The sequence below is a fragment of the Osmerus mordax genome, chromosome 2, assembly GCF_038355195.1.
Source record: "Osmerus mordax isolate fOsmMor3 chromosome 2, fOsmMor3.pri, whole genome shotgun sequence".
Classification (NCBI taxonomy): Eukaryota; Metazoa; Chordata; class Actinopteri; order Osmeriformes; family Osmeridae; genus Osmerus; species Osmerus mordax.
In genome coordinates, this window is record NC_090051.1 from 21,705,740 (window position 1) to 21,716,129 (window position 10,390).

The 10,390-nt window shown below is 43.1% G+C and overlaps 2 protein-coding genes across 2 annotated transcripts; one reads left to right on the forward strand and one right to left on the reverse strand.

The window, feature by feature from the left end:
* Positions 1-655: 655 nt before the first annotated feature.
* gatd3 (glutamine amidotransferase class 1 domain containing 3) lies at positions 656-2,846 on the reverse strand. The gene is given in 10 exon segments (XM_067256228.1): positions 656-1,003; positions 1,005-1,046; positions 1,301-1,398; positions 1,401-1,430; positions 1,433-1,455; positions 1,823-1,915; positions 2,071-2,279; positions 2,281-2,302; positions 2,480-2,532; positions 2,676-2,846. Coding segments are annotated over 10 exon segments (882 nt in total). The 5' UTR covers positions 2,790-2,846; the 3' UTR covers positions 656-805.
* Positions 2,847-4,738: 1,892 nt separating this feature from the next.
* On the forward strand, positions 4,739-9,142 carry LOC136958715 (guanylate-binding protein 1-like). The gene is made up of 9 exons (XM_067252802.1): positions 4,739-5,124; positions 5,345-5,472; positions 5,817-5,926; positions 6,242-6,456; positions 6,711-6,959; positions 7,097-7,377; positions 7,474-7,686; positions 7,861-7,963; positions 8,217-9,142. Exons 1-9 carry the CDS (start codon positions 4,953-4,955, stop codon positions 8,558-8,560), a joined length of 1,815 nt encoding a protein of 604 aa, XP_067108903.1. The 5' UTR covers positions 4,739-4,952; the 3' UTR covers positions 8,561-9,142.
* The last annotated feature ends 1,248 nt before the right edge of the window (positions 9,143-10,390 follow it).

Below are 10,390 nucleotides of genomic sequence, written 5' to 3' on the forward strand. Positions count from 1 at the left end.
CCATGTATTCCTCAATAAACAGTATTTCCCCCCCCCCTCTCCTCCCCAAGTATCACTCAGCGCCATGACCCAATGAATCAGCAGACAAACTAAATTAGCATTGATGCTATTTCTCTGTTTGTGAGAATTAGGTTATGATGCTTTGCATGTGGGAATGTGGGGCATGCCAACACACACACACACACACACACACACACACACACACACAGACACACACGTCTTGTCAGACCCCTTGAGTCAGACTACAAAAACTCTAATCCTCTTTCTACAGCAGTCGTGTAAAAGACAGCTCCAGGTAAACAAAAACTTAACACGTTAATTTTCTCACTGTTTTATTGTTCAAACGTTCACCTATACAAAGTCTCTGTCGTCTTTGACATCAGGAAAAAATACACTCTCGACTTGAAGCTCTTCTCTTAGTGCAAATCTACTTCCTGCTTTAAGGAAACATGGTTCATGAAATCACATTTCTGTACTCTTTATAGCTTATTTACCCAGAAACACTTTGCTGGCTCGGTTGGATTTGGACTGGATATGATAGAGGACCTGCAACGAGTTTGCACTGATGTACTGATGGTCTTTGATCGCCCTCTAGTGGATACATAGGTAATGCCACAATATCAAACATGATGGATTTAGTCTCTTAATACACAAGTCCTGAAGACAATGTGAGTCCAAATTTAAAACAGATCATCAAGAATTTAACAAAATTATTCACATAATCGACTGATTATCAAGCTTAAGAGACTACTTTAGTCAAGACCTGCAACTGACAAAACACTCATTCTACTTAAATGAACATGTTTTACGGTATAACCGACCTGTAGAACAGAGCTTGACGTTTGGTCGATATGAACTGACATTCTCCTGTCCTCTTAGACACCGAACTAGAGCTGGCGTCTCTCTCTCTCCGTGCTTCATTTCCGCTGAGTTTCAGGACGTCGGTCACCATGGCTCCGATGCCGTCGAAGATGTGATGCAGCTGTGTGTCGCACATGAAGGCTTGGTGATGTCACCACCTTGTTCTTCTGGTCCACATGGACCTCGTGACTCACAAAGGTCAAGGGTCAACACACAAACACAAGGGAGAAGTGGCTGATTTGGCAATAACCCCCTTGTGAACGACACAACGCTACGTACAAAACTTCACAACATCAATACCGTCACGCCCTAGAGAAACTCAAACATGCTCATATCCAAGCCAACCACACAGAAACGACCCTACCCCCAAACGACTCTACGCTGTAATGTGAGAAGGCCAGACGGGCTGTCATCCTGGCTGACCAGAGGTGAAGGATATGGTGACCTCCTTGACACAGTGTCTGGCCCCGAGAGCCTTGATGGCCTGGGCCGTGCCAGCGTAGGGCCAGCGGCCCCCCTCCTCCTCCTCGTGGCCACCGTGACTTCCACACCTGGAAGCAGCTTCGCGCCAGCACTGGAGAGATGCAGCAGAGTCTGGGTGGGGAGGGAGGGAGGGAGGGTAGGGAGGGTGGGTGGGTGGGTGGGTGGGAGGGAGGGGGGGAGGGGAGGGAGGGGAGGGGAGGGAGGGAGGGAGGGGAGGGAGGGAGGAGGGGAGGGAGGGAGGGAGGGAGGGAGGGAGGGAGGGAGGGAGGGAGGGAGGGGAGGGAGGGAGGGGAAAAAAAACAAATTTGTGAAGATTTTATTTTTTTTTTACAAACAACTTCATGCCAATAAAAAAACTATTGATTTGAGGTAGAAAGCATGGCATATCAAGGGCTCTCAGTCTCTACAGGTCCTTGGCGCCACCTGTGTTCATTCGCAGGGAGAGAGAGCTACAGCAGTGTGATAATAATCCACTTACCCAATGGGTTTGCCTGCTTTGTGGAACTCCTTGACGACGCGCTCAACATCCTGGTTCACCTTGAAGTCTGGCCCGTCCACCGCAAACGTCGACCTGAAGAACAACCAAAGGTCAGACCAGGGAAGAACGTCAGGGAATCAAGCGTCAGCCTAAAATTCTCCACTAGTTTCTCCATTTAGAATGAGGTAAATCAGTCCAATTAGACTTGTGAATCGAAACCCAGAAAACAACAAAGTTGAGACACTTACAGATTCTTTGCAGCCCCAAAGCCCCCTGGGAAGATGACAGCATCATGGTTGGTGACGCTCAGCTTGGCCAGGTCTATGACGTTGCCCCGGGCGATACGAGCAGACTCCGTCAGGACGTTTCTGGACTCCTCTGCCGGCTGGCCCTTGCTGTGGTCAATCACGTGCATCTGGGAGACGTCAGGGGCATACATCTGGACCTCGGCTCCACCCCCTGCTCAGATGCACCAGGATCCTGAGAATTACAAAACAAACCGTCTCAAACAAACCATCTGAGAGTCAAGTTTGCTCTAAGCTGTGGTGAATGTATCTAGCAGTGTATGGTAACGCAAAGTAGTGCCTGAATAGGCCACATTTCCGTTTGATCTGACTGCAAGTCATTTGAATATAATCAGAAAAGGCCGTCACTCACGCTGATGCTTCGTGGATTTCAGTTCCATCATACACGCCACAGCCTGACAGCACCTGTCAATATAATATACTCGTGTGGGTGGATTAATTTAGTTTGTCAAGGAAAGCTGTACTACAATCAGTGGTTTTAGTTACAGTACAAGCAGTTTGGTAGGTGGATCCAGCTAACTATGGCTACCAGCTAGTAGGCTACTTACAACTGCAACTTTAGCCCCGTAGCAGGTGGCGCCCGTGTGGAATCCCGCATTTATAGTTTGTGTTTTCAACAGGTATGCCGCTGATTTGAATGCTTGTGATCTTAATGCAAACATTTTGATCAAACCGTACAACTTCGGTGTGACAAAACTGCACCACACGTTGGACAGCTGTCAGCGAGGGGGCAGCAGCGTCACATGCAAGGTCACGTTGACGTACGATGCCTTAAAAATACAATTACTTTTTAAAATAAATCAAGACATTTAAAGCATCTGTCAACATTTCCCTTTAATGGCACTGTCAGGTAAATTATTTAACATGTCTTTAAAGAAATCTAATAAACTGTCAAGTTTCATTGTCGTAACATTATGTAAAGATACCTCTGTGTTTTGGTTGTACACTGTTAGCCTACATTGTAAAATAATTCAATGCACAAGTGTAGACATATTACGGTAAATTCTTCTGCCGTTTTGGGATTGTGTGGCATGGATACCGTACTAGCGCCACCATGTGTAAGTGGACGTAGGTTTTTAGTCGGATTGGTATTTTGTCCTGTGGATACTTTAAATTAATGATAAACATCCCATAATTTCTTTTTTTGTACTGTATTCACTAAGGGTTGTCATTCCCCAACCAAGATACAGTCGTTTTACATAGAAAATAATCGTGTTAGGAACATTTAATTTTCACGCACCACTCAAAGCAAAAGCTACAGACCATTTCAATTGCAGTATTTCAATATCTTTGAGAGTAGATATTGTGGTCATGTTTGTCTGATGTTTTCCAAAGCGACATACAAACAGTATTCATCATCAACTTTGAAACCACAAAATTCGCCTTTCTCTGTCTTTTAATTTTAAGTTTTAATTCTTCTCAGGCAGAACTTGCATCATCTCTTCCCTGGTTCCAACGAGGTGCTGTGTTTCTCCCTGTGCGTTCTTGTTAGCTACACCAGCAGACCTGTTTACCAAAGATAACGCTATTCTGCACCACCCAGGGAAGTCTGCTCTGCCTTAGTGGCATCCTGCAATCGCACACAGTACCCTACAGTTTAGTTAGCCTCTATTCCCAAAGCACCCTCGTTAGCTACACTATCCTCCAACCTAGTCTCTTGGATGATTTAATAGAGAGGGTTTACTCATGATCCTCTAGCTGCATTTCAACAGTAAGACAGTTAGAATGTCTAGGGAGTCAGGTGGCTGAGCGGTTAGGGAATCGGATTAGTAATCAGAAGGTTGCAGGTTCTATTCCTGGCCGTGTCAATTGACGTTGTGTCCTTGGGCAAGGCACTTCACCCTACTTGGGGTGAATGTCCCAGTACTTACTGTAAGTCGCTCTGGATAAGAGCGTCTGCTAAATGTTAACTGTCTAAAGGGAGGGAAACCTTCAGGAAAGGTTTGCTGCCACTTTAGTACTTCGTCTTGCAGAGAGTCTTCATACAAATACACATTTAACACCAAGTATCCTTCCTGAATGTCTGCGAAAAATATTTTGTTAAAAAAAACAAGAGGTTTGGTAAGTTAAGGAGAGACACAAATTGGGGCATGGGGGGGGGGGGCTGGAGGGGGAAGGGGGGCATTGAGTGCATTATATTTTAATAGTCGCCCATTGTTTATTGTGTGTGCGAATAAAGTTGTAACACGACATGATAATCAGTTTGTAACCCCAAACAAATGTAGTTGGTTAATCCGGGGGTGTGGTCGCTCAAGTGTAAAAACTGAGCTGTTTGTGTGTCTCTTTCTCTCTCTCTTTCTCTTTCTCTCTCTCTCTCTCTCTCTCTCTCTCTCTCTCTCTCTTCTCTTTCTCTTTCTCTTTCTCTTTCTCTCTCTCTCTCTTTCTCTTTCTCTTTCTTTCTTTCTTTTTTTTTTCTCTCTCTCTCTCTCTCTCTCTCTCTCTCTCTCTCTCTCTCTCTCTCTCTCTCTCTCTCTCTCTCTCTCTCTCTCTCTCTCTCTCTCTCTCTCTCTCTCTCGTTCAGTTCAAAGGGCTTTATTGGCATGAAAACAACAATTGTTCATCTCTCTCTCACACACACACACACACTCTCTCTCTCTCTCTCTCATTTCCGTGCTTCCTTGTTAATCCAGCGTTCGACAACACCGCAGTACAAAATATTTTGTTGCGCACAGCTTCAGACGTCTTAGCAGAGGTCTACTACCAAATTGGTATACTACGAAATTTAAATTCAGGGCTACTACCAAATTGTGGTCTACTAGCAAATTGTCTGTACGAAGTTTGCAATCTAACGTGTGATTAGAGAATCTCGCATCTATATTTAAGCAATGGATTTACCAATGTGCCTCATCGACAACGTGGATGGTGTGCTTCGACCTGTCCCAGATGCCGTCGACCACCTTATGAAGATCCGTCAGCCCGTCGTCGTAGTGGCGGTGGTCGGGTTGTACCGCACCGGCAAGTCTTACCTCATGAACAAGCTGGCTGGCAGGAACGACGGTGAGTAAATCGTGCAGACCTGCTAATAAAAATGAAAAACAAAAAAACTGTTATACTTCAGGTAATAATGTAAGAGTATTGTGTACCCATGAGCAATTCACTTATAGTTGTACAAGTTCAAATGTATTAAAGTCCTACACGGCCCCTCATATAATTGGCCTGGGTCTGTTTATGTTCATTGTATGTATTTTGATATTTTTCTAAATTATTGTAATTTCAGGATTTGCTTTGGGAGCCACCATACAGTCCAAGACTAAGGGCATCTGGATGTGGTGTGTGCCTCATCCTAAACAAGCTGACCACACTCTGGTGCTGCTGGACACAGAGGGACTAGGGGACGTAGAGAAGGTGAGGGGGAAAATGGACTATTTCCTCTCTTGTCATCCCTACATTAGAAAATGGTGTTACAATGACTGAACCATGTACAATGACAAAACAAACAAGTATTAACAGTTCTCCAAATGTGTTTAGGCTACATGTACAGTACATTTATTATGAAAGAATTGCAGGTGATGAAAATGTAGAATCAATATCAAGTTTGCTTTATTTGTCATTTCACCATAAGCAGAACAATACAGACACAGTCTCAGGCCCACTGTGTAACATAGTTTTTATAAAAAAAATTGAAACAAAAGATTTCCTTAGACAGGCCACTGTGTGGGGCTCTAATACTGAATGCATTTTTGTCTTAGGGAGATTCCAAGAACGATGCCTGGATTTTCTCCCTGGCTATTCTGCTCAGCAGCACTCTGGTCTATAACAGTCGAGGGACCATAGACAACCAGGCTGTGGAGAACCTCCAGTATCCTTCCAGCTTATAAACATGATATCCCTGGTCTGCTTTGGAAACTCCCTTGGTGGTTTTATAAAGAGGAAGGGGATGTTTGTCTGTTCATTTTGAAACTGAAAGAGAATTTCTTTTACACAATGTCCTTGACAGTCTGGAATGTGTGTCTGCTCCCTGTGTCTCATGATCAAACCAAGTCAGACCGAAACTGAAACTAAGATCCACTGCTGACAAAGGTCAGGTCCATGGGGGAGCTAGTGTAAACTAGTGTAGATATTTTAAAACATCGCCTATCATTATTCCCTGTTCTTATCCTTATCCAGATGCCAGCTATGTTAAGGAGCTGTCAGAGAGAATCAAGGTGAAGTCCCCTAGCCATGCTTCATCCAGTGAGGAGGAAGAGGAGGAGGGGGGGGATGCCCAGTTTGTCCAGTTCTTTCCTAACTTTGTCTGGGCAGTCAGAGATTTTACTCTGAACCTCACCATTGATGGTAAAGACGTGACTGCAGACGGGTATCTGGAGCACTCTCTGGAACTCAAGAAAGGTATTCATTATGGGTGGAGGGGATATAGGGCATATTATTGTTGTTAAAACTTAAGGAGAACTCAAGGCAAAAAGCCACCTTCAACAAAACAGTTCCTGGAAAGCTGAGATAAAGCTTAATTGAAATCTGAATACAGATAATGAAGTACTACCTTTTTATTATTGATTTAAAGAAATATTGTTTTGTTAATTTACTTTTGCAGGGCTGTAAATCGTTTATTTCAATCAAGTTAACATGTTGTATACTTATCACAGGTACGGCCACAAATACGAAGGTCATGAACTACAACCTCCCGCGAGAGTGCATCCGCAATTACTTCCCCACACGCAAGTGCTTTGTGTTCCCGATCCCTACTTCCTCTGCAAACATGTCCCGACTGGAGTCCATAGATGAGAAGGAGCTCTACCAAGGCTTCAGGGAGACCACAGACACTTTCTGCAACTACATTTTCCAGATGAGCCGCGTGAAAACTGTCAAAGGGGGTCAAGGAGTTACTGGTAGAAGTAAGTCAGATAAGCTAGCTACTACAGCACAACATACATAGTCAATAGAAAATTCAATCAGTTGAGCTACTCTAAGACAATTAATGCAATACACCTTCAAGAATATGTCAGTCTGAAATATCGGTCAATGCTTGCAGTGCTTGGCCACTTGGTCAAGATGTATGTGGAGACCATCTCCCAGGGAAAAGTTCCCTGTCTGGAGAACGTGGTGCTGGCCGTGGCCCAGATAGAGAACCAGGCAGCGGTGGAGGAGGGGCTGAAGCTGTACCAGAGCTGCATGGAGCCGCTGAAGACCCGGTTCCCAGTGGACATGGACCAGATGTCAGATCAACACCAATGTGCTGACCAGCAGGCCACCCAAGAGTTCATGAACCGTTCCTTCAAAGATGAAAATGGGGATTTCGGGGAAATCCTGCACGTAAGAGCAATGCAAAATGATTATTGCTTAGATACACTACAATACAATGTGTGTACTTTAGTTGTGGTTTTTTTGTTCTTGTCTGACCTCTTCCAGAATGGTATTACGAAGCACTACGAGGAACTTCTGACCCAAAATGGGGAAGCCTCAGAGAAGAAGTGTCAGGATCTGCTGAGGGATCTCTCCACTCCGGTCTCACAGAAGATCCAGGACGGGTTCTTTGCCAAACCCGGTGGCTACCAGCTTTACTGTGATCTCCACGACAACTTGGTGGCATTGTATCGTTCCACACCCAACAAAGGAATCCGGGTAAGAATGTGAATCTGTGTGGAAAATTTGAAAAAGCGATACTTTAAACTCTCCTTTGTGATATGCTTCATAGGAACTTGAGCTTATCACCGTTTATCATGGGACTGTACCACAATATTTATTCAGATTTCTAAATGATCGTTAAAGCAGCTTGCTCATGTCTGGTCTCTGCAGGCTGAGGAGGTTCTGGAGCGGTTCCTGAAGGAGAAGAGTGTTGAGTCCAACTCCATCTTACAAGCTGACCAGAAACTTACTGACAGCGAGAAGAGGATCAATGGTAAGACCTTTGCCGCTGAGTTTGGGGCCACAACAAGGAAGTTTCCAAACCAAACCAAAGTTTAATTCTCAATCTGAAACTAGCCTGCATAGGAACTGTCTTCCAATGAGATGTTCATCAGGAATGATGTGAGCAAAATGAATGTTTCAGCGTATCATTTTACAGTTCTGCTTTTATGCTGTGTTTTTTAACTCACTTTAACTGTGATGGTAAACTGGTAAATGGTAAATGTTTTCTTTCTGGATTCCACCAGAGGAGAAGAAGAAAGCTGCTTTGCTGGAGCAGGAGAAGAAAGCTACAGAGAAGAAATATGAAGAGATGGAGCTCAAAATGGAGGACGATCGCAGGAGCCAGGAGAAGAAGATGAAGAAGATGGAGGAGAAAATGAATGAGGAGTTTAAACAACAGCAGAAGGAGTTCAACATGGCTTTAGAATGTAAGCTGAGGCAGCAGAGGGATCTTCTAGACAAGGGTCACAAGGAGAAGGCTGACGCAATGGGGATGGAAATAACAGGGTTAAAACAGGAGGTATCCGGGCTGAAGGCTAGGTTTATGAAACCCATTCAGGCGGTGAAAAAAAAATGTGTTATTTCCTAAAAGCCATATAGGAGGCAGCACCATAGGGTCATCTCCTGCATGTCTTCTCTGCTCTCTCTTCCTCCTCTCTCTGTCATTCTTTCACTGTCTCTGTCGAATATCTAGAGCTGAAAAATCAAAATAAATGTATTAAGATTGCAGTTGATGTTCCAGACATTATCTGCCAATATAAGGCAAGTACACCCATTGTTTGTGCTGTTTTACATGTTTAGCCTTTGTGAATTGGCTAAACTGACTCCTCAAGTATACAGACCACCCGTGCCTGCTGCTGACTGCTAGCCTGTCTCTTACTGCAACGTCATGGAGATTAAACTTGAATCCATTACAGATTTAAGACAACAAATGTCAACAGTCTTTTGTCACATTTAATTTAATTTCTTCATTGTCTTTACCTATGTTTGAGTTGCAGTAATGTCTTGACGCAAATTCACATAATTTCCATTTTGTTTTTGAATGTTTCTTGGAATACCAATAATTGTGACATGCATATTTTTAAATAACAATTACAAAATATATTAGTTGGTAACTATTGTGTCTTTTAACATGAACTCAATAAAATATTGACCTTTTAGGGTGCTAAAACGTTTTATTTATTTATTTGTATCCATGACAATCCTAAGAAGATCAATCAAGTTTGATGGAATTCTAAACCATTGTCACAACAAATGAATCACAATGTCGAACGTTCCATTCTAAAGTTGCCATGAATTTGACCAAACAGAGCAGAAATTACCGAAAGTTACCGAAACAAGAAAAGACAAACCTACAAATTTGTTGTTTACTGCAAGGAAAATTAACATCTACAATAAAGTTATAGCCCACAGTATGTACAAAATAATGTACTTAGTAAAAACTGTATATTCATGATGTTTGGAGTCTCAACAGGAGACCAGTCTCCCGTAGTGGGTTGTTTCTATCCTCAAAAACTGCATATTTATAAACAAATTATTAGATATAATCTAAAAACATAATATATCCAAACCTGAACGCAAATCTGTCTCCCTGTAGTCTTGATTTTTTTGTTAATCTTTCCACACAGCCATGAATTGGGATCTTCCCACCATTGATCCAGATGCTCCTGTGAAGTTCACGGAACAGCTTTTTAATGTCTGGATGAGGTAAGATTGTGGTATTAAACCAAAAACCAAATGCAACAGTATCACTGTGCTTGATATAGTGACATTATATCTATGATGATTGGCGTAGACGTTGACACAACTATCTCCCAGAAAACAACCATGAGGCGATTCATGTCCTTCCTGGAGCAAGGAGCGGTTCCATCCTCTGTTACTCTGAAGGACATCACCGAGTGTCTCTCTGGAGAATAATGCTTCATCATCAAGTAATAAATGCTTTTTCTTTCTCTCAGGAGTTCCAAAAGAGATGTCTGTGCATATTTGTGTATATCTGTGATTGTTGTGAATGAGTGTTTGTGTGTGTGTGTATGAGAGAGGGGGAGAGAGAGAGGGAGAGTGAGAGGGAGGGAGGGAGGGAGATAGATCAATATTTTAATCATAAAAGTGATGGTTTGGCCTTTTGTCTTATGAAGATGCCGGGCTTGCAGGACTTGTGACAGCTGACTGCCATAAGGGTCAAAGCTTCACAGTGGATCTTGCTCAGAAACCGGTAACGGTGCAAGTTCCATTTATTTGTTCAAGGTTTTTATGTGTGATTGCACTTAACGAAGAATCTTTTGATGATTTTTCTGTACTCAGGTCTGGTATATGAAAAAGTGTTTCTGTACTCAGGTCTGGTATATGAAGAGGTGTTTCTGTACTCAGGTCTGGTATATGAAGAGGTGTTTCTGTACTCAGGTCTGGTACATGAAGA